Source organism: Lissotriton vulgaris, chromosome 5, assembly GCF_964263255.1.
Source record: "Lissotriton vulgaris chromosome 5, aLisVul1.2, whole genome shotgun sequence".
Classification (NCBI taxonomy): Eukaryota; Metazoa; Chordata; class Amphibia; order Caudata; family Salamandridae; genus Lissotriton; species Lissotriton vulgaris.
This window is the reverse complement of record NC_141693.1, coordinates 1,513,484,472-1,513,509,050: the sequence shown is the minus strand read 5'-3', so window position 1 is coordinate 1,513,509,050 and position 24,579 is coordinate 1,513,484,472. Positions and strand designations below refer to the sequence as shown.

The 24,579-nt window shown below is 49.2% G+C and overlaps 1 protein-coding gene across 3 annotated transcripts in view; it reads right to left on the bottom strand.

The window, feature by feature from the left end:
• The window catches only part of ATXN7L2 (ataxin 7 like 2), a 99,412-nt gene that overhangs the window by 25,729 nt on the left and 49,104 nt on the right, over positions 1 to 24,579 (bottom strand). For all 3 annotated transcript variants that reach the window (XM_086923562.1, XM_086923564.1, XM_086923563.1), the window contains exon 7: positions 19,364 to 19,806. In XM_086923562.1, the coding sequence (XP_086779688.1) occupies positions 19,364 to 19,806 (443 nt within the window). The remainder of the gene's footprint in view (positions 1 to 19,363; positions 19,807 to 24,579) is intronic.

The window sequence follows — 24,579 nt, the reverse complement described above, 5'->3', positions numbered from 1 at the left end:
AGCATTGGCAAATAGCTATTGGCTTTGCCAGTGTGTTTTAGCCGTGTTCTACACCAAAGCTGCTGCATTTCAGCATGAATAAAAGTCAGTGGCGCAAAGGAGAGTGGAATGCTGAAGAGTGATGTAGAGTAGCATATTTAGTTGTGTATTGGAGTGGCGTACACTGGAGTGGCATAGAGTGCAGTGTTACAGAGGATAATGTTGTAGAGTCCACTGGTGTAGAGGTTTTGAGTACAGTGGCGTGAAGTTGTGTAGAGTAGAGGGGACTGATGTAGAGTGCATTGGTGTAGCGTGTTGCAAAGTCGAGTAGAGTGCAGTGGCATAGAATTCAGCGGCGTACAAGGCAGCGTCAAAGATTAGAGAGGTGCATAGTAGAATGTAGTAGTGAAGTGGTGTAGAGTGGCAGAGAGAGGAGCAGAGTGATGTAGAGTAGCAGAGTGCAGTAGAGTAGAGTGGTGTAGAGTAGAGTAAAGTAGATTTCAATGGCGGAGAGTGCAGTGTTGCATAGTAGTGTGTCGTACAGTGCAGTGGTGTAGAGTGCTTTGGCCTAGAGTAGTGCAGAAAGCAGTGGAGTGAAGTACAGCGGTGCAGAACAGAGTGCAGTGGCATTGAGTGCAGTTGAGTGAAGATGCGTAGACCTCATTAGTGTACAGTAGTGTGGAGTCGAGCAAGAAAGGGCATAAAGTGAAGTTGTATAGGGTAGAGTGCACTGGAGTAGAGTGGCGTAGAGTGCAATGGGGTAGAGTAAAGTGGTGTAAAGTGCAGTGGCATAGAGTACATTAGAGTGGATTGGGGTAGAGTGCAGGTGCATAGAGTTCAGCGGTACAGAGCAGAGGGCATTAGTGTAGAGTATAGTTTTAGAGTGCAGTGGTGTAAAATGCAGTGTTGCAGAGTAGAGCGGAGTGGAGTGGTGTAGAGTAGCATAGAGTGCGGTGGTGTAGAGTAGAGGAGCACAGACTACATTGGCAGAGAGTAGAGAGGTGTAGAGGGCAGTGGAGTGGTGCAGAGTAGAGTGGAGTTTGCATGGTGTGGTGGCACACTGCCATTACAGACAACACATTTTCAATTAAAATGACCATTACATGGCACAGACATGCAGTTTTGCCAATAAAACTACACAGCACACAATCGATAATGTGTAGAAATGGTAGCACCTAGTGTAATGATTTGATCATATTAAAGTATTTGTTTCCAACACACTTCAGAAATAACAGAAAAAGTGCTCTATTTGCTCTGATATATTTAGAAATACTTGAACTATTTTTTTAATGCTGCACTAAAGAAAAAAAACTTTCCTATCCCTAGTATCCAGCAAGATTGTCAAATAAATCCTCTCACTTTGAAGTCAGAGAAGTAAATGTAAACACCAAGCTCCCTCTGAAGACCACGCCTGGCATTTCAACACTATCTTTGAAAGCACAGCAAATTTGACAAGATAAGAAAAATATTTACAGGCTTGTTTAAAGAAAGGAGCAATAGTGGAAGAATACAAGCAGAGGTAGTGTGAAATGGATTTGCTCCTCGGAAGGCATGAACTCACATTGGACAGCCCAAAACAAATAAAGCAAACAAATAGAAAGCCAGCAAATGGGAGTTACAAACCACAAAGCCAATGGTAAGCAACAAGTGGAATGCATTCCCAGAGAATCTTTCTGAATGTCACCAAGATGTCTTTAGCAAACCACACTGGTAGATTTCAACCTATTAAGCAAATAAGAACTGGGGGATTTGAGGGTGTGTGTGTGGGGGGAATGGACAGATCAGGGGTTTCGTTGAGATTTATGAAGAGGTATTGTAGGTAGCACATCCACTGGTCACTACCTATTCTGCAGTAATGACCTCTGCACTAGGCAGGTCTAACGGTCTTGCATGTGTTGGCTGCAGCATACATGCAGATAAAAGTATTGGGACAATCTGCAGCATTAGAAGTATAGACCAAATGTAATTGTTCAGCTCATTTCTAAATGTTACTTATTTGTACATACAGCATGCTTCCGATTACCTTGCGCTTGGAAGGCATATTGGAGACGCTGTAATCTCCCTATTAATACCCATCACTTATTTTCTTATTTAAAAAAAAAAAAAGAATGCCAAAAAATGTTTGTAGTAAGAAAGCGTAGTGTGTATGGCTGTAGATTCACATGCTCTGCATACTTATGTCATCTAATATTGGGCCTAGAATTCAGAACGTTTTTTTCTTTTTTGTTCAGCAGATGTTTTCGAATCACAAAATCTGTTATGACTTCACCCTTGGTCCACACTGCACCAGGACAAAGACAGACCTCATATTGGTTTCTGCTCAGCGGGAAAGGTCAGTGGAGTGCAGCATCAAAGACAAACATAGCGTGAACTGTGATCTGAAGAACCTAATGAAATGGAAAACATCTGATCATCAATAGCTTCTGAGGAGGAGGGTAGCACATATGAATCTACAGCACTAAACGTAGCAGACAGATGGGTGCAAGTAGCATGTAGGACTTTAGATACACATCCACTGAATAGACTATAAACCTGCATTTCAAAGTGGTGGGTAGTGAGTAGATGATGCAGATGTTTGAACAGGCTTGAAAGTCCACGCACTAGTGTTCAGTAAACGTGTGGTGCTGACCAAGTGTCAGCTTTACAGATGTCAGACCTCAGAAAACCATAGTGCCATTGTTTTATGTATGGAATGCGCTTTTGGGGGCACAGGCTGTGGGCTTATCTTTTGTATAGCAGGTATGATAGCTTTTAGCAATCCACCTACCAATGACAGCTTAAACTTTGGGTGTCCCATGTGAGGCATAGCAAAGGCTATAAGCAGTTGCTTTGTTGTGCGTTCAGACTTGGTAGTGTCAGCTCAGTATGAGTGCCTTTTTGACATCTAATGTCAGTCAGACAGAATTCTTTATTTCAGTCTAAAATTATACAATAAAAAGACAATAAATACATCACACATCATAAAACATTATCAAAACTTCGAGAATAAAATACAATCAGTTAATTCACACATTTGCAGCTGATAATCTAATGTATATAATACCCTCTCCATGAGTGTGGGGGAAAACAGCAGTTTAACAGCATGGCTGATGTGAAAAGGAGAGACCACTTTTGGTAGGAATTTGGGGTTCGATCTAAGGTCTACCCTATTCTTATGGACTTCGATAAAGGGTTCCTCTATAGTCAATCCCAGTAACACATGCAATCGAAATGAAGCAATGGTAGCTAAAAATGCCACCTTCCAGGACAAGAACATTAGGTCACAAGAACAGAGTGTTTCAAAGGGTATACCCTTAATGTGTGAGAGAACTACATTCAAGTGCCAAACTGGCCTTTCTCAGATATGTGACTTGTGAGGCCCTTCATGAACGGATTTTAAAGAGGCTAAATGCTCTCTGTTTTGCATGTATGCTGTTACTGCAGCTAAATGTAAAAGGATGAAGTGTATGTAAACTCTGCTTTCTGCAAATGTAGGAGGTAGCAGATAATGTCTTGCAGATACTTTAAGGGTTAGGGGGTCTATGTGCTTGTTGATGCAGTAGGGGACAAACCGTTTTCACTTGGCTGCGTAACAGGCGTTTGTGATGGATTTATTTGCCTTGCACAGGATTTAATCCGGAAGCTTGAGGCGCTCACTACTATCTCACTACTATCTACTATCTCACTACTATCTCTTCCCCGTAATGTGTAACAAAGTCACCTGAACTCCCCATTAAAATAGGTTGTGAACACCTATCATATGTATTTAATATTGGTCTAGTGTTCAGACCTAGTTAAAAAGAAGGCAGGTTTAGACCATTTTAAGCTGAACGGCCGACATGTTCCATTGCCTTACAGTTTTGCAGCAATGTCCTGAGGGAACGGGGATACATCTCCACCTTAATAATACTGGACTGGGTGGCTGCCAGGTGGACACCTGGATACCAGCAACTTACCAGGGGTCACCTTCCCCTCATACAACTTTAGGGGGCAGAAAGACGCCTCCACCGCTAGGACCGGGCGTATAAGCTTCACTACTAGAGTAGGTAGTAGTTGATATAGAGTGAACATGGAGTGTTGGGACATGTTTGTGGTTGAATGTTTTATTCGAAATAAATGTACACACATTTGTAAGACTGAAATATAAGCATAGCCTAACCCAGGAGGTGTAGTTGATACCCAGTGAACTAAGAATGTAAAAGTTGTGGGTGTTAGTCACAATCAGCCCTTTTTAGGTTTTGCCTGGCGAAAGCTGCGCTTTCTGCGCAGCTTTTTCGCGCAGGCGAAAACCTGATGAGAACTGTAGTGTAGCTTGGTTCGGCCCTCGTCATTGATTGGCTGGCTCCGTAAACGGAGCCTTGCCATTGGACGAGGGGCCTGTCCGTCAATGCCGGACCAGACACGGGGGCGTTCCCGAGATTCTTTGGCTTTTGCCGACGTCACGCGACGCCGGGAACGCCCCCGTGTCTGGTCCGGCATTGCCGGCACTTCTGCGTCTCTCCTGCCCCGTGACTGGCCGGCCGGCCAATCCTAGCGCGGCCGGCCGGAAGTGCCCGCCCCCCGCAGCCCGGGGAAGAAGGAGAGGAAGACGGCAAGCACTATGGCGGCGCCCGCGGGGAGACCGGAGAAGTGCCTCTCCAACCTGCCGCTCTGTCTGGGCTGCCCAGCCTGTCGCTGCTCGCCTCCCAGACCGATCGTCACAGTGCTCTGCTAGAGGCTAGTTGCTTTAAGCCCCGAGTCGTCGGAAGACGCTCTGCTTCGTGGGATAAAACACACGGCATCCACCCTGCCCCCTCTGCAACATCCAGGCGTCTATCATGTTGGACTTTGGCCTCCATGTCAGCCAGGCTTTTGTCCAATGCGTCAAATCGCCCATCGAGGTCCTTAAAACCAGCCCTCATTTCCTGGAGCATCGATGCAGACAATGAAGGGAGGTCGTCTACTCTGTCCGCAATCTGAGCATTGTCCGCCATGGTGGGGGTCTCTTCGGTCGTTCTGTCTGTAAGTTTCCCAAAGGGCCCATGCCGCGGTGTAGTGGTGCAATGTGGATGCAGAGTGAGGGACAGGCCCTGGTCGCAGTCGGCGGGTCCAGACACCACAAGGAGTCAAGCACGTTGTGCACAGCAGTGGGAGAAGGGGATAGTTGAGACCTTGGCGCAGTTTACAGCCGCCCCGACAGGAGAGAGGACGATGGGTAGTGCCTAGTACAGTCTGCGCAGCTAGATACCCATGTCCAGGACTACTTGTTAGTGCGTATCCTCTGCCTTTGCTGTGCTCTTCACCTGGCCGCCAGGAGGACCCAGTTGTAGGGGACAGTTGAGCATCAGGAGCGCGCAGTCTTGGACACACCAGAATTCTGCAGTGAAAGTGCGTAGATCGCAAGGCCACTGACCGCGGTAAGTGTTGAAAGATGAAAGGGGGTGCAGCCAGACATCACATCAGGGATAGAGATATGTCCATCATATGGGGTTCTCAGTTCAAGGACGCAGTGTGGTAGCGGCTCGCTCACAGGCCCGGGAGCAGGCTCAGGCGGGCACCCGACAAGAAGAGAGTCGAAGGGGCCACAGAGCCGCGCGGCCAGTCGCTGCGTGTTTGGGGTAGGCACCAGAAGGGTTTCCCCCAACCGTCTCCTACGCCCCAGCACTCGTTATTCAATGCAGCGAGGCATGCAGTTGGCCCTGTCCCCAACGTCGCCTCCCAGAAATGCCGAGTGTGTTTAGTGCGGAACGGGCGCGGCCGACCAGGCCGACTGCAGAGCCCGTTCATGGCGCATGGGGAGGTGTGAGTCACCTCAGCTGGTCCGCAACTGGCCAGATTGCGACAGCCTACCATCCAGGCAGTTCACCGCCGATCCTCCAGCAGCAGGGCCCAAGTCGCTGTGTCCATCTCTCTGCAGTCCCAGAGTGCCGGTGTCGGAAACACAGATTGAGAATGTCTGTTGGACTCGGGATTGATTCAGGCGCACAGCGCCACAATTTTCTTGGCAATGGTGTTGAGGCATTGGGGGGGGGGGGGAATGCTGGAGATGTTGTACTAGCCGACGACGGAGCTTCGACAGCAAGCGACCATCTTGGATGGAAGGGTGGGTGTCTGACATAGAACAGTCTGGCACGCGGGGTGAACAGCTGGAGTGAGTGAGTGGGTGTCTGGTGTGGTGTACATCAGGCTGTTTGACTCACAGCTAACCCTGGGGTGGGTGTGTCCCCGGTGTAGAGCCAGCGAGAAGCCGGGTCCACAGCTGGGGTCGTGTGTGTCTAGCTTAGAGCAGTTTGAAAGAGAAGCCGGACGAACAGCTGGGAAGGGTGGGTCTCTAGTGTAGAACAGTTTGAAGGAGAGGTTGGGTGCACACCTAGGGTGGGTGGGTGTCTGGTGTAGAGCGGGTTGTAAGAAAGGCTGGGTGCACAGTTGGGGTGGATGTCTGGTGTGGAACAGTTTGAAGGAGAGGTTGGGTGCATACCTAGGGTGGGTGGGAGTCTGGTGTAGAGCGGGTTGTAAGAAAGGCTGGGTGCACAGTTGGGGTGGATGTCTGGTGTGGAACAGTTTGAAGGAGAGGTTGGGTGCACACCTAGGGTGGGTGGGTGTCTGGGGTAGAGCGGGTTGTAAGAAAGGCTGGGTGCACAGTTGGGGAGGATGTCTGGCGTAGAACAGTTTGGAAGAGAGGTTGGGTGCAAAGATACGGTGCCTCTGTGTGCCCCTGTTGCCTGCTTGTGCCCCTGTTGCCTGCTTGTGCCTCTGTGTGCCCCTGCTTGTGCCTCTGTGTGCCCCTGTTGCCTGCTTGTGCCTCTGTGTGCCCCTGTTGCCTGCTTGTGCCCCTGTTGCCTGCTTGTGCCTCTGTGTGCCCCTGTTGCCTGCTTGTGCCCCTGTTGCCTGCTTGTGCCTCTGTGTGCCCCTGTTGCCTGCTTGTGCCTCTGTGTGCCCCTATTGCCTGCTTGTGCTCTGCTTGTGCCTCTGTGTGCCCCTGTTGCCTGCTTGTGCCTCTGGGTGCCCCTGTTGCCTGCTTGTGCCTCTGTGTGCCCCTGTTGCCTGCTTGTGCCTCTGTGTGCCCCTGTTGCCTGCTTGTGCCTCTGTGTGCCCCTGTTGCCTGCTTGTGCCTCCGTCTGCCCCTGTTGCCTGCTTGTGCCTCCGTCTGCCCCTGTTGCCTGCTTGTGCTGTGTTGGTGTGTGTGGAGGGCTCTGTGTGGCTGTGTGTGTAGGAAGCTTTGTGTGGCTGTGTGTGTGGAGGGCTCTGTGTGGCTGTGTGTGTGGGGGGCTCTGTGTGGCTGTGTGTGTGGGGGGCTGTGTGTGCGGGGCTCTGTGTGGGGGTGTGTGTGGGGCGGCTCTGTGTGTGTTTGTGTGTGTCATTTGCGATAGATAAAGCTAGTGGCATTGTAAATGACAATGCCATTTATTTATGTTAAAAAAACATAAATAAAAATAATGTCAAGAGCAATGCCAATAGCTCTAACTTTAACAAAGGCAAAACCATTGCATTGTAAATGCTTGTTGTTGAGTAACTGTGGGTGGAGGGTGACCTGGTTTTGTATCCCTCTGATGCTCCTTGTTTAAGAGGTGAGACAATGGGACTCTGTTGCAGTGCCCTCCCACCCCACACTTTTTGACTGGCGTTTGATGCAGCATTGACTGTAGAGTACTGGATGCCTGCTGTCCAGTAGCAGTGGTGTTTCCCTAAAAACATGTCAAAATTGGTAGGAATGCCCCCTTAAGTCCTAAGTAAGTGGTACCCTAGGTAGCAAGGCTGAAGAGGGTCCCCTGGTAAAGGGTCCATTGGGACCCCCTCGCTAGCGCCATGCCACTGTCCCTGCAGCTGGCATGCACCTGTGAGGTGAAAGAATAACAAAGTCGACATGGCACACTGCTTGCCCGCTAGCACTGCCTAAGATATGGGTAAGTCGCCTGTCTAGCAGGCCTTACCCGTTGTAAGACAGGGTGCACTACATCCCAAGTGATGGACTTATCAGAATGAGCAGTATTAGGGTCTATTCTCTAGTATTTTAAGTCCCAGGGAAGCCATAGAGAGTACATGGGTCTGGGAACCAGACAACTCGAGTTCCATAGCACCATGATGGCTTCACTGAACCCAGGAGTGTTTGGAACCAAACAGCTCCTTGTAATAAATCCACACTGATGCTAGTGTGAGATTTATTAAAACATGTACTCAGAGGGAACTCAGAAAACCTACCAACCCTGGTGTGGGCACGGACTGGCTTTAGGCAGCCTGTCACACACAGACATGTTGCTGGACCCCTGGGTTGAAAGCCTCTGCTCTCTGGGGCCAGAAACAATTTATTTATTTCGTTATTTAAAGAGTTTTATATAGCGCTGGCTAGACCCAGAGGTATCAGAGCGCTTTACATGAGAATTAACAATGTAATATAAAAAGTTCAACAATTGCACAATAAATCCCCCCCAAACAATATGCAATACAATTAGGAGAGGAGATAAACGAGAGAGAAAAGTAGTGGAGGGGGCAGGGGAGGTGAGAAAGGGAGGATAAGGGAAGAGACAGTACGGAGAGATGAAAAGAAGTCTGTCTAAAGGCCGACTGGGTAGGTGACGACCAAGGAGGGAATCCACGGCCCATCTCACCTATAGCTAAACCAGGTAGCTCTATCGGGCATCATACAAAAAAGTTCAGTCTCAGTACATTGAGGGAGGGGAGAAAGAGAGCCATAAATAGAGGGAGGATGCGGGAGGAGACAACAGGAGGGACGAAAGGAAGTGCAACAATGTGGTTTAACCTTATAATAGAAAAAGATCAACAATTACAAATTGCATCAAACAATCAGCAATACATTAGGAGAGGAGAGAAAGGAGAGAGAAAAGAAGTGGGGGGGTAGGTGAGAACGTGAGGATAAGGGAAGAGACAACCGTATAGACGAGAGGAAGTCTGTCTAAAGACCGACTGGGTAGGTGACGACCAAGGAAGGAATCCACGGTCCATCTACCCTATAGCTAAACCAGGTAGCTCCATCGGGCATCAGACAAAGTAGTCTGGTCTCAATACATTGAGAGAGGAGAGAAGTAGAGATATAGATAGAGGGAGGAAGCGGGAAGAGACGACAGGAGAGACGAAAGGAAGTCTGGCTAAAGACTGACTGGGTAGGTGACATCCAAGGAGGGAATCCCCGACCTGTCTCCCCTATAGCTAAACCAGGTAGCTCCATCGGGCATCAGACAAAATAGCTAGCTCTCAAATGACGCGGGAAATTCACAGGTAAACAGGGTGGGGACTAGGGCAAGGACAGGTGAGGGCAAAGGTTAGTAGCCAAAAAGAGGAGAGGAGAAGAGCAGGGAGGGGTAGGGGGTAGGCAGCTCGGTAAAAGTCCCCATGGATCTGCTGCGAGGCATTCAAAAAGCAGGTCAGTTTCTTCACAGGCACCATAATGGAGTTTTCTGGCGGTGCTGCTGAGCGGGGTCCCTTGCAGACTCTTCTGGTCGTCCCCTTCTTGGGTGGCATGTGGACCAGCCCAGGGGGTCCTCCCTCGTTGCGCTGGGGGCGGCCACAAGGTTCGTTTGGCAGTGTGTGGGGCCGGCTACTGAGAGTCCCAAAATGATGGGTAGTAGATGACAAGGAGCGCTGGGTGAGTTGTCCCAGGAGGAGTGAGACGCAGGACAGCCCGGTTCTAGACTGTTTTGCAAAGTTTTAGTGCATCGGTAGGTAGAGGCAGGCACCAACCTCAGCATCTGCCGGTCTCATCGAGGGAGGGCAAGAGTAGATGAAGGCCCCTCACTTGGAACGAGTGACTCCATTTTGTGATCAGCTCAAAGTATACAGACTGACCGGCATGTGGCAGGGAAAGGTGCAATATTCAGGGTTAGCTGCCGCTGGGCCAGATAAGCGCCGCAAGGTCATAGGCCCACTAGGCGATGTCTGGCAAGAGCGGGGCATAAGCTTTTGAGTCTGCCCGGAAAGTAGCAGCTCCAATGTCTCTAGCGGGCCGCCATCTTAGGGTCAGGCAGGCAAGCCTCGGCACAATGCAGCCCAAAGTGCGCTGCCGGTAGAAGCCCCCCGCGGCAACCCCGATTGTTGCGCTTAGTCCCGGCCTCACCTCCAGCACTGGTAGCTCTAACAAGGGCCAGCCCTCAAGCGGCATTTCTCTTGGGCAGTAATGGGCCAATGCTCGAAGGGGAAGCTGCCGCCTTTGCAGCAGATGCCAGCCCCAGGTTCACAATCCCCACTTTGAGCGGGAAAGCTGGCGAGAAAAGTTAGAAAGACTAAGAGGTATGCCCACCTTTGGAGGGGCAGTTAGGTACACTTTTTAGTCCCCTCCACCTTGAAGATGTGGGGACCCCACCAATCGAGGCTAGGTCTATGCCCCCTCCCAAGAGGGAGGAAGAAAGGTGGGTGTAGACACCCCAGGTAAGGTGGCCATTGGCCCTACCTACTCCTCCTCTAAAATGCTCCCTGAATTTAGTACTTGGGAGGCTCCCCCAGACACACAAAACCAGAACTGCGACCGCCTAAGGAGAAAGAAGACACTCTACAGCAGAAGCAAAAAGAAGACAACTGCCTTGCCCCAGCCCTACCGGCTGGTCTCCTGCTTAGGCCCCTGCGATTTGTCTTGCAAGAGCGACCTCTGAGACCCCTGGGAGACCTTTGCTTTCGAAAAAGACTCCAATCTCTCATGGACCATGGACCTGCCCAGAAGAAACAGAGTACAAAGGCTGCAGATCCAGGCGGATCCGCGGCCCCTGCCCACTCTGCCCCAGCTGCCTACAGCCTGAGTCGGAGTGGCTCACTTGTGCATTGAAGTCTCCCCTGCCATACTGACCTTGTGTCCAGCACTGGCTGAGCTCTCTTGCTCTCCACGAGGGCGTCTGCAGTGTGAATCTAGAGGCACCCACGACCGTGAACGGCTCCAGTAAGAAGACACCCCGGTACCCAAAATCCCTGCGCCTTGGTGAGCAGAACCGATGGTACCCCTACGATCTCCTACATCTCAACTTACCTCTGCTGTCGGTCTTCCTCTTGCATGCTGTGGTTACGCGCCTGCAGCCTCTTTACAGACAGGAAGATCCTCACTGAAAAGCATTGGGTGCCTGATGTCGTATTTGCACCCAGCACCAGGCCACCCCTGTACAACTGGTGGTGTAGGTGTGATGCCCCCATGCTTGTGCTAACCCCCAAAGCTTGGCCCCAGCAACCAATTTACTTACCTGCAAGCAGTGTGGTTCCAGGCACCCCCTGTCTCCATTGGAAAGGTTTGGGTCGAATGCCAATCCTGACCTCGGAACCCGGCTGCCCCTGTGCCGCTGGTGGGGCAGATTTGTAACTTACCTGACCTCTGACCCTTGCTGACCTTTGGCTCCGAAGACTGAGATTGTAAGTTAAATACTTAACTGTTTAACTGCAATATTGTTTTCCCTATAAGATAACATTGGACTGTGTGAAAACGTTTCCAAATGTCGATTTTTCAAAGTGAAAAATATTTTTATTAAAAACTTACTTATCTTATTACGAAGACCTTGGTCTGGATCTCCTTCTTGAGTTGTGTGTCCATTATTGATCACTGTTGTGCAATAAATGTCTTACACTCCTTTGTGTTAGGCCTAAGGCTGCTCTCCCACACTATCACTAATACAGCACTTTGGGTTTTACATTAAAACCCTGTACACTTTTGGGGAATGCCTGGACTCTGTGCACACTATTACCACCTAGTGATAATATCATATACAGAGCCAGCTTCCTACATTTGGTCTTTAACACAAGATTCTCCCAATGACACTCCATCGCATGGCACTCTTGCATGTGCAGTCTGTCGTGTGGCACTGTTATGATACATTAAGCCATCATCTCCAACAGACTTCATTACCATTCTTACAGTAAAGAGGAAGTTCTAGCTAAAAAAGAAAGCAGGTGGTTTTGGAATACCCCTCTCTTGGTTGAGGTAGGTCTTCCCCATGACAACTTTTAAGATTGGCACTAGGCAAGGCTGGATCTGCTGCTACTGCAGCTGAAGGAGGGAATTGTTTTACATTGACAGCAAAGACACCGCTGTCAGACTGTGCTACACATTTCACTCTGCTACGGCATAGAAAGAGGTGAGCGGTGTCTCTCCACAGATGTACCACCACTACCGTCAAACACCTTGTGAACATCATTTGTGACTCCAAAGGGCAGAACTTTGAACTAGTAGTGCTGTCCACGTACCACAATATGCAGGTGGTGGTAGTGGACTGGCAGTATGGGCATCTTTTCAGTCGCTATTGAAAGTAGTCATAAGGAAGGATGATTTATCAGCCTGAGGTCAAAGGTAAGGGACCAGCCGCTGTTAGGGATTAAGAAGTAGAATGAGTACACTCCTTTGTAGCTCTGGTATGGGGCACCCTTCCTAGCACACCTAGCATACCAGTGGGGGCATCTGTGGAGAGTAGCACCTGCATCTCCACCTTAAGCTGCTGGAGATGGTCACAGCTGATGACATGGCACCAAGGTGGAATATTTGGTGGTGCAGTGTGCACTCTAGGCAGTACCTCTGTGGAATCATCAAGAGTACTCATTTGTTGGAAGCACTCGTCTCCCACTGGGGAGGAAAAACATGATTTTCCACCCTACAGGTGTTGTGTTATCAGGGGAATGAAGGCAGAGGCACCCTGAATGACGCTGCCTCTCCCATACCCTCTGCATCCACCATAACCAAATGTCTTGGAGGACTGTGTGTCCTGGAAGAACTGCTGCTCATGTTTGTAGCCAAGTCTCTGGTTATATTGTGTTTTGGCAGCTCCTCTAGTCTTCTGCGTATGAGAAGCAGACCTGAGTGCCAATGTCTGAAGGGCACGGGTTGATTTGGCCGTTTCCACGTCAATCTTCCCCTAACATCTGATTGACGTGTGGGTCGAAAACATGCTACTCATCGAAGGGCACTTAAGTGTTGTTGCACTTCTGGCCAAAAGTGAAGAATTCAAAGCCAAGCTTGACTTGAGAAAATGATACGGTTCTTACTCCCCTGAGAGGCAATGTCTGGAGCATCCAATGGGGACCTTACATCTGTGTTGGAATTTACCTTGCCCATGGCAACCAGTTCCTGTCCCCTTCTCCTGTGGGCCTCAGGGAGTTGGTCAATGAGCTCCTTCATTTCCTTCCAATGGTGGTGGTCAAATTAGAAAAGCAAGACAACTGAGTTGGCAATGCAGGATAGTAGAGGTCGCCAGAGCCATAAGCTTTCCATCTGCATCAATCCGCTTGCTCTTCCATTTGGGGGGGGGATGGGAGGGGCATCTCCAGTCTGTTGAATGTGCTGAGGCATACTTCCTCACTGAGTGAACAATGAGGGAGTCAGGTGGACCTTGCCCACATAGGTCTACCAGATCTAGTGCTGGCTTGAAAAATATCTCCACCCATGGAGTAATCACCGAGCCTTTACAGGTTCTTTAAAGTTCTCAGTGGCAGTTTACAGTAAACCCCAAAGCCTTAAGCATAGTGAGATACCACACTGACCTCTCTTTTGGAGAGTGTTTCTATGAGGGAGTCATCCTCCTCCTGGACAATCTTAACATTGTGCTGGTGTACAGCCTTCTGGTAGGCAATAGTATCATCTAGATGGGAAGCATTAGCGGAGTAAGGGTCTAGGTGCGTGTCATCAGGAAGGGAATAAGGGGAGTCAGGCAAAGAGGGTATGCAGGGGCGGAGAAGGACTATTGGAGGCAAGGAGTCCTGATGAATGGCAGGATAGATGGCTCAAAGGAGAGCTCTTTATCAAATACAAGTTTCCTTTTCTTGGGGAAGCAGACGACTAGTAACATCAAAACAACCCTGAAGGAATGAAGTCACGCTAAGCCAACCCCATATGCCTGCCTTCTCTTACCAACTAAAGTGAGAGGACAGAAAAGACTGCTGAGCACAGTTTTACATTCTACCGATAGTTCCAATGTTGTTTTAGCTAGAATTACATATCACAGACATAAATACAGACATCAATTACAAAAACTCAGGGTATAAACCAACTGCATGCCATGACTTCCCTAAAAGTTATTTGTTCCCCATTAGGGCGACTATTTCCAAGTTGGGTCTGCGTGAAAAATGCCCTCCTTGTACGGCAACTTTTTACCAGCAACAAAAAGAGTTACTGATTTTGTATCTTAAAGCTTTGAAGAAACTAAGGCTGCAATTCTACCATAAGTTTATTAGAAAGTGCTAGAATTCATATTTTAAACGAACTCTTTGTACCTCTTTGCAACTGACAATCTAATGAAATGTAATCATTCCACTGAAGTGACATGGACCAACCAGAACTGTATCTTTTCCCCAGTATTTTCATAAAGGATCCAGTGATAAATGCTACACCAAAAGAGACAAATATAATTCAATCCCAGACCAAAACTAATACTATTACTTAAGTGGCCCAAAGGCTGGAAAAAACCCAAGCTTCCGTTGAAAGACAAAGCGTAAGAGACCCCTTTAACAAAGTGAGTACCTTTGATCACCACATGAGCAGCAACTCAGATGAAGCTTGTTCAATACGAAATAGTCAATATGAGAGATGCGGCATGTAAATGGTTCATGCCCTCCTTAAAAACAGAAAAACTGCACTAAACAAATTGGAATATCAGTTGAGAAAATTGCAATATCAGTTCCGAAAATTCTCTAACGTCATAGATGGTACCAACCAAGAGCAACAATTTTGTAAATACTGCTTCTGAGCCAGACAAGCTAAGCCAAACCCGATAAGGACCTCCCTGAAAAACCCTAAAGAAATCTTAGTAATTAATGCCTTATTCGAGCCACAGGGCCTGAACAAACATTCAGGTCATCACAAGAATTGGTGGATTAGGTTTAAATTTTGTTTTCTGAAAAAATGTTTAAAAAGAATAGAAATAAGAACTTCATTAAGTCAACATGGTCTTCTGCATCCCCTATTAAAAGAAACCCTCTATAGACTTCACTAAGCTTTCAAATTATATAATCCTATTTTGTTACTACCATATATTCTCAAGTTATCAGGAAAGGCTACAACTGCATTCTTTGTGTAAAACAACATCCTACTTCACCGTTTGGAAGTAGGGTTTAGACCAGGCGGGGGAACAAAAATTGCAGTTGTCTGCAGCACCCGATTTTCAGTTGAGGAAGACAGCCAAGTAGTCGTAGATTATTAGACCTCTCAAGACACCTCGGACGACTCACTTCTCTTACATTGATTATCATTAATGTCGACTGGGGGAAAGTTATTCATGGCTTTCATCTATCTCGTCAGGGGATAGAGCTGCTTTGTTGGGCCGTTGCCCCCCAATGTTCCATAATCTCTCAGTTTTTGTTTAACCTGTATTTAGGTCTGCTAGTAACTGTGCTGCAGAAGATATAGGTCAGAACATACTTCAATGCAGATGATGCCCAGTACATTTTGAGGTTACACATCAACTTGGGTGCCTCTATCTCAGTTCAAACTCACACTGAAAACCACATGAATGGATGAAAGAAACGCCATAAAGTTGAAGCCTTAAAAAACTGAAATACTACCCATCTGCAATAAATCTAGCAAATGAGATCACGTTATGGTAAATGCCTAAAACCGGTTATAGCAGCTCGTAGCTCACATCGTTGACTATTATCTTCACCTTCATGCCCAAATTATGGCTGTCACTAAATCATGTTTGTCACCTTAAAACTCCGTATAGTGTATTTTTTCTTTTCTTTCAGTTTCACTTAGAGTCACAGTAGTTAAGGCTTCCAATTAAGACTGGATTATAGCAACTGAACTTACAGATCTTGCCTAAAAAAGCATAGCCCGGTTACAAACACTACAGAATGCTAGACTGCCGTTCAAATATAGAAAACTTGACAACATATCCATCTACTAAAGAGATCTCCAATGGATAACAATTAGAAAAGTAAATCAGTTTAAATATGCATCCCTGGTCCACAAAGCTCTATCTGGACCCAGCCCAAAATTATTTGCGGATACGTTTTTAAAATATCCACAAGTGTAATGTTAGATCCTCTGGCAACTGAAACAGTGAAGAGAGTTACACTAGCAAATTGGTGAGAACGTTCCTTGCCGATACTCTATTCTTATTAGGGGTGGGTGTAACTTGCATAACTACTTAAGAATTATGCGAGACTCTGCTTTAAATTACGCAAAAAATAGTTATTCTGCATTTAAATGCCCCCATGTATCCAAATTGGACGCAAGGATCTATTTTGAGCTAAGAAATAGTGCTAAATGGAACAGAACAAGTATAATGAGCAGCTGCTTGGGATCGCTAAATGTGCTCTTGGTGTAGGATTTGTCAAAAACTTACTACCAGCTTTAATGCTATGTTCTAAGCTTAGAATGTACCCTTGTGTCCAAACAGGGTGTGAGAATGCAGTTTGTGCTAAGAAACAGAGCTAAATACAGCAGAGCACTAATAGCATGGACAAGTAGCCGCTGGCACTTGCTAATTGTGCAGGAGTAATCGTGCAACTATCAATATTTTCGCATCAAAGAGTGATGCGAAATCACCAAAATTACTCCGGCATAATCGAACTTCTACCCAGGCCTCCTCCTTCTCAGTGGCACACAGGCACAAATTCATGAAGGTCCTTAAAACCTTGCTCTTTATTCAATAAATCTGAATATTCGATCTTTTTATCTATGGTGTTAGACAATACCTATAGTTTTTAAATAAAAAATATATACGGTGGAAATATTTTCTTACAGGGCTTTTATTGAGCCCTCTTCAGTCATTTTTCTGCTGTAACATCATTTAAATTTGGCTTTCATTCATACAGCATGGGGCACTGTGTCCGTCCACTTCAGCCGTGGCTATCTTGGCCGTGGCTATCTTGACTTAGTGACAGCATTCTGCTGTAGCACAATGTGCACATCAATGCAATATGTAGCCCCACTTAGCGCAGGAGGCTTCTGGTCCTATAATAGATTACTTACTGGCGGTTGCCAGTAGGTATGGTTAGTATGTAGTTTCCATAGAAGAACTATTTTTGCCAATGACTTTGGCGTCGTTTGACGAATCCTTGCAAAATTTTCAAAGCTAGTTTGTCACTCACTTCAGCTGCTGTTTTGAAAATGTTTGCGTTCACCATCAAGCGAGGGGCCCAGAAAAAAAAGGGAGAGTCCCAAAACGCGTTTTCCAAATGTAAACTTCCATAGGAACTTTAGACATGGCTTCAGATCTAACTGCTGAACGAAATTACACTAAAATTAGCAGGAAGGTAAATGTTGGTCCAGAAAAAGCCCTTTTTTGTAAATCAGTTCAGCAGTTGCAGAGAAATTTAAAATAATCTCCAGTTGTATATCTAAGTACACTGAGGATCCACAATCCCTCCTAATCTCATGCGGAGATCAGATTGCCTACCAACACTTCAAACCAGTAAGTGTTAGCAGCCATCTTTTGACTTAGTTGAACCCAGTCACAGACAAAAAACTTTTTTTAAAGAGAAGAGGGGGCAGGGTAGTAACACCCTGACACCCCCTAGGCCTCTTTGCAGGGTCTCATAAGGACCCTGCAGGGCCCAAAAATAATTTTTCTTTTAAATAAATTAGTCTGGAGTAGCTCCGGATTAGCGGATCCTGACGAAAATTTTCAAAAAGCAGAAGTGCGGTTTCTCATGCTTCTGTAATGTTGAGTCCCTGGCTGGGCCAGGACCTGGGGGCAAGTCCAATATATGTAGGAGGGGGAGGGTGCATAGGACCCCCTCCTAGGAGCCCTAAAGCCCCAGGGACCGCCACCTCCCTGGTGGATTTCAAATAATGTATGCAGGGTTGGCTGCTCGGCAACCCTGTGCTATTGGGACCACCGCCTCCCCAGGGCTAAAATGTTTGCATTATTGCAGGGGCAAGGGTAAAGCCACCTCCCCAGGGCTAAAATTAAATGAATTACAGGGGACCGTGGTGCACCCCCGTGGACAACCACCTTTATGTGGATGTGTCCTGGAATGGAGGGAGGGCCCTCCTGGAGGCATAGGTGGCCCTGGGGACCGCCAACCCTCAGGGCTGGGTCCTGCTACATCCTGGAGTGCCCACCCACGTGTCATAGCTGCTTGCTATAGCGTGGCGGGAGCTTTATTACTCCTGCCAACCCATAGCATACTGTGCTCCGCTTATAGCAAGCGAATGAACAGAAAATGCTCTCGCTTGAAAGAACGGAACACAACTGCTTTGACAGAGAGGGAGCTACATGTTAGCTGCTCCCTTTCTGTCAAAGCAATACAGGCTCCCGCAGGAGGCAGGAAGCCAGCAGGGGCTTTCAGGATACCCCGTGGTCCCCAACAGGATGGGTGCCCTGGGTGGGACCAGAGCATCCACAATTGATGCCAGGCCCGGGCAATGGGGTTCTCGGGGGTCAAAATCAGCCTTGTGAGGGGGAGCCAATTCAAAATACTCCCACTCACATGCCCCCATACCACTCATATGCCCACTCACACCCACACAACTACTCACATGCCCATTCACAGATCCATACCAGTGGTCATACATCCGCTCACTCTTCCATAGAGCCACTCACTCTTACAGCCACTAAAACAAACTTTCACTCACCTATACAGCTGCTCATACAGTCACTCACCCATTCAGCCACTCACACAACCACTTACTCACCCATATAAGCACTCAGTAGTTAAACACCAACAGAATACCCATTCACACATCCATATAAGCACTCACACATCTGCTCACTCACCCATACAGCCATTCACACAAACATCCACTCTCCAATACAGCCACTCACATACCAACTCACTTAACTAAACACTCACTCAAATAGTCTCTTACCTACCCATACAGCCGCTACACATCCACTTACCAACCCATAGAGCCACACAGAACGCAACACACTCACCTATATAGCCACTGGCACACCCACCAACTAACTCACCAATACAGCCACTCACACAGCAACTCACTCACACACACACCTACCTACTCACACACAGAGTCACTCAATCATAAAGCCATTCAGGCATCTGCTCACTCACTCAGCCATAGTCACTACACACCTAATTACCCACCCATAGAGCCACTCATTCACCAATATGGCCACTCATAGCAACTCGCTCACCCACACATCACTTATAAACACCTTATTTGAGAAGGTATGTATCATAATCCAATACTCCTAAAAACAAACTGAATAAGGACATTGTTGAATCATGTTAGAGTTGCAGGACCTTATAAGGCATGCAGTTGCAGGTAGAGTTCAACTCTATGGTTATGAATTTCTTGGTAAGCTGCAACATCTCGATTACATATATCTGGTTTCTGGCTTTGAACTGAATGGTTTTTGGTATAAATAAAAAGATAGAGTGTGGTGGCATCTAAATTACCAATAAATCTTCAGGGTTCATTGAAGATACTAGCAGGTTTGAGGCAGTGTTCGAATGACAGTGGATAAGCATTTGTTCACAAAATATAGATTCAAAGCATTACATCACCATCAAATCAGAGCAAAGTACAATTGCAGGGCTTCCTTACCTGAGAAGTGAACACTGGGGCGGCTTTCCTCCACAGGGAGAAGAGCTGGAAGGTTTTACTTTGCCTGGGGAAAGAGTAGACAGTTTTCCTCGGCAGGTGGGTGTGGTGCCGGGTTTCCCACGACTTGTTGGTGTGGAGAGCAGTTTTCCTTTACTGGGAGGGGTGATGGGAGGTTTTCCTCTACTAGGGGGTGTGGTTGGTGGTTTTCCTCTGCTAGGGGGTGTGGTAGGTGGCTTTACTCGGCTGGGAGAGGGGTTGAGCAAATTTGACGAAACGGGTGACAGAAGTGAAGACTCCTGGTGGTCAGAACCCAGCTCCTTCGGCGCAGGACTCTTCTCCTTGGGTGACTCCCGATTCTTAGCAGTGGCCTTCAGTTCTGCCACAAGCACATCAAAATCCTTAGCACGGCCCTGGACCTCACGCCTCTGATGCACTGAATGGATCTGCATTTAGAGTACAAGACGTCAAATGAAAAATCTAACCAGAGCTGCAGGAAACACATCAGACCAAAGGGAAATAGTGGCACGGGTCTAGTATTATAGATGAGCATTTATAGAGAAGTTACAAAATACACAGAAAACAATTACATTACACACTGACAAAAGCGTGAAATGAAAGGCAGTCTAATATCATCTAAATGTACTACCAGAAGCACAAAACAGAAGGAATTGCAAAAGACACTGAAGGAAATGCATGTTTCACGTGGTCCATTCTCTAACACAGGAAAATAATAGTTTTTAGGATTGTCAGAGGAAGAACTTCAATCAATCAATCAGTGACACTTATAAAGCGCGCTACATACCCGTGGGGTCTCAAGGCGCTGGGGGGGGGGGAGCCGCTACTGCTCGAACAGCCAGGTCTTCAGCTTCTTCCTGAAGGAGAGGTGGTCTTGGGTCAGGCGCAGGTCGGTCGGGAGGGAGTTCCAGGTCTTGGCGGCCAGGTGGGAGAAGGACCTTCCTCCTGTAGTCGCTCTTCGGATGCGGGGGACGGCGGCGAGGGCGTGGTTGGCTGATCGGAGGTGGCGTTTGGGAGCGTAGAAGTTGACTCGGCTGTTGAGGTAGCTCGGGCCTTGGTCGTGTAGGGCTTTGTGTGCGTGGGTGAGGAGGCGGAAGGTGATTCTTTTGTTGACGGGGAGCCAGTGAAGGTCTCGCAGATGTCCGGAGATGTGGCTGGTTCGTGGGATGTCGAGGATGAGTCTGGCTGAGGCGTTCTGGATCCGCTGGAGTCTCTTCTGGAGCTTGGCGGTGGTCCCGGCGTAGAGGGCGTTGCCGTAGTCCAGTCGGCTGGTGACGAGGGCCTGGGTGACGGTCTTCCTGGTCTCGGTGGGGATCCACCAGAAGATCTTCCGTAGCATGCGTAGGATGTTGAAGCATGCCGAGGAGACGTTGTTGACTTGCCTGGTCATGGAGAGGGAGGAGTCCAGGATGAAGCCCAGGTTGCGTGCATGGTCTGTCGGTTTGGGTGCGGTGCCCAGGGCGGGAGGCCACCAGGAGTCGTCCCAGGCGGAGGGAGAGGAGCCCAGGATGAGGACCTCCGTCTTGTCCGAGTTCAGTTTCAGGCGGCTGGTCGTCATCCACTCGGCTACCTCTTTCATCCCTTCGTGCAGGTTGGCTCTGGCGGCGGCGGGGTCGTTGGTCAGGGAGAGGATCAGCTGGGTGTCGTCGGCGTAGGAGATTATGCTGAGGTTGTGTTTGCGTACGATGGCCGCGAGGGGGCTCATGTAGACGTTGAAGAGGGTGGGGCTCAGAGATGATCCTTGGGGGACGCCGCAGATGACTTCGGTGGCCTCTGACTTGTACGGTGGTAGGCGGACTCTCTGTGTTCTCCCGTCGAGGAAGGAGGTGATCCACTCCAGCGCCTTGTCCTGGATTCCGACGTTGCTGAGGCGCCGTACTAGGGTGCGGTGGCAGACCGTGTCGAATGCCGCGGAGAGGTCTAGGAGGATGAGGGCCGCTGTTTCTCCATTGTCCATCAGGGCTCGGATGTCGTCGGTGGCGGCGATGAGGGCGGTCTCGGTGCTGTGGTTGGCTCGGAAGCCGGACTGTGAGGGGTCGAGGGATCCGTTCGTCTCGAGGAAAGCGGCCATCTGCTTGTTGACGGTCTTCTCGATGACTTTGGCTGGAAACGGGAGGAGCGAGATGGGGCGGTAATTCTTGAGGTCGGTGGGGTCCAATGTTGGTTTCTTGAGTAGGGCGCTGAGTTCGGCGTGTTTCCAGCTCTCGGGGAAGATGGTGGTGTCGAGGGATGTGTTGATGATGTCTCGCAGGTGGGGTGCGATGACAGCGTCGGCTTTGTTGAAGACGTGGTGAGGGCAGGGGTCGGTCGGTGATCCGGAGTGGATGGAGTTCATCGTGCGGATGGTGTCTTCGGTGCTGATCGGGGTCCAGGCGCGGAGGGTGGTGGTGGGGGGTGGTTGTTCGGTCATGGTGTGCGTTGGTTGGTTGTTGAAGCTGTTGTGTATGTCCGCGATCTTGTTGTGGAAGTATGAAGCCAGGGAGTTGCAGAGGTCTTGCGATGGGGTGATGTCGTTGTTTCCTGCGCTGGGGTTGGAAAGCTCTTTGACGATGTTGAAGAGTTCCTTGCAGTTGTGTGCGTTGTTGTCCAACCGGTCCTTGAATGCTGTTTTCTTGGCGGCGCGGATCAGCTGGTGGTGTTTCCGGGTGGCAAGTTTGAAGGAGGTCCTGTTGTCCGGTGTCGGTTCCCTTCTCCAGACTTTCTCGAGGGCTCGGCAGTTCTTCTTGGAGCTCTTGAGTTCGTCGGTGAACCATGGGGCTTTCTTGCTGCCGGGTCTGCTGGGCGGGGTCCTCAGTGGGGCGAGTTCGTCCGCGCAGTTGCTGATCCACTTCGTGAGATTGTCGGCGGCCTGGCTGGGGTTCGCTGAGCTGGCAGGAGGGTGCTGGCTCAGGGAGGTGGCGAGCTGGTCTGCTGTGATCTTGTTCCAGCTTCTGCGGGCGGTCTGTTGCTGGTGGTGGTGGGTCGTTGTTTTCTTGAAGGTGAAGTGGACGCAGCTGTGGTCCGTCCATTGAAGCTCTGTGGTGTGGCTGAAGTTGATGTCCTTGCTGGATGAGAAGACAGCGTCGAGTGTGTGTCCGGCGAGGTGGGTGGGGGTGGACACCAGTTGCTTGAGTCCCAGGTTGGTGAGGTTGTCGAGCAGGGTGCTGGTGTTGCGGTCGTTGTTGTTCTCCAGATGGAAGTTGAGGTCTCCCAGGAGGATGTAGTCAGCGGAGGGGAGGGCATGTGGGCTGACGAAGTCGGCGATGTCCTCGCTGAATTGTGTGCGTGGTCCAGGGGGTCGGTAGATCAGGGTGCCTCTGAGGGTGGTGTTCGGGTTGGTGTGGATCTGGAAATGCAGGTGTTCGGCGGTGGTCAGGGAGTTGTCGGTGCTGGTCGTGAGACGGATGGTGCTCCTGTGGATGATGGCGATGCCTCCTCCCATCTGGTTGGCGTTTCGGTCCCTCCGGACGATCTTGTAGCCCTCTGGGATGGCGATGGCGATGTCGGGAGCTGAAGAGGCGTTCATCCAGGTCTCCGTGAGGAAGGCAACGTCTGGAGCTGTGGTGTCGAGGAGGTTCCAGAGTTCGATGGCATGTCTGTGGATGGAGCGGGTGTTGAGCAGGATGCACTTGAGGTGGGTACTGCTGGTGTTCGGCTTGGTGGGTGCTGGTGCGAGGCAGGTCCGGATGCAGGTGAACTTGCAGGCGTGGCAGCTGAAGGGTCCGTGGGTACGTCGTGGAGAGGCTTGATGGCATTCTGGGAGTCGGCCGGTGTTGAGAGCGGTGAGGGTGGCGGCGGAGTACGTCAGGCGGGTCGGTCGGGGTCTTCGTGGGCCAGGGGTCCTGGCGCTGGTCGCGATCCGGTCGCGGACGGGCGTAGACGGGCTTACCTTTGGCGCGCCTTCGGCGCACAATCGGCGCGCCCGCTGCGCGTGACCGCTGCACGTCCGCACGGTCGCCATTTAAGGCGAAGTGCGCGGGTGGGCGGAGCAGCTGGGAGGCGGGGAGGGAACAGAAGAGAAAAAGGGGCGGGGCCAATGTCGGTGGCGGGAAGCGAGAGCGGAGGGCGGCGAGGTAGGCGGCCAATCAGGAAGGAAACTGGACACGGCACAGGGGATACAAAGAAATTAACAGGCACAAATTTAGGGCAAAACAAATAAAAACGGCAAAATACGCGAGCAGACGGCAGAAACAGACAAGCACAAATTACGGGCAAAACAAGGAAAAACGGCAAAATACGCGAGCAGACGGCAGAAACAGACAAGCACAAATTACGGGCAAAACGAGGAAAAACAGCAAAATACGCGAGCAGACGGCAGAAACAGACAAGCACAAATTACGGGCAAAACGAGGAAAAACAGCAAAATACGCGAGCAGACGGCAGAAACAGACAAGCACAAATTTAGGGCAAAACAAGGAAAAACGGCAAAATACGCGAGCAGACGGCAGAAACAGACAAGCACAAATTTAGGGCAAAACAACTGGGAAACCAGAGGGGAGCGACCACGGCGTCAGCGAGGCAGAAGGCAGGCAGAGGGGAACACACGCAGCAGCTGGTGGCCGTGTGGCGCGGGGGGTGTCCCACAAGTGGGCCACAACTTGGCTTCTCCAAAACACCACAAGCTGCACAAAGAGTGAGTGATGGTGTGAATGTTCCAATTAAAAAGTAATTTAAGACATTTTGAGTAGAAGTCTGCTCACCATATCTTTATTTCTTTCCTCAACTCCATAGTAATCACTGACTGACACCAAATGGTTACCCTTCTACTGCCCTTGTTGATCATTCTGGGTTACCTGGGACTTCAATCCATGCTGGCCTACTTCTCTAGCAGTTGATATCACTCAAGGCTTAGTCGTTGTGACACTCTTTCTTTCTCTTTACACCATCCTCCTGACATCTTCTGCCATGGTTCTTACCATCTATAGGATTATGACACCCAAATATTTCTTTCCTTCCCAACTACCTCACCTCTTAGTCCAATAAGTGGGATTTCCCTGTCTCACAGATATTCAGCACTATGATCACTGATGCTTTTCTTCCTCTAAAGCAACTGTGAATCAAATTCCTTCCTGTATTACCTCCCACCCTGCACCCTCTACCACCTTACCTCTACTCCCTGTAGGAAATCTTCCATGTTCTCTTCATTCCTAAACGACCCAACCAATGCTGTAGGTACCTTTCTTCTTAGATAGTACCATGAATAACTAGGAGTTTGTGGGCTT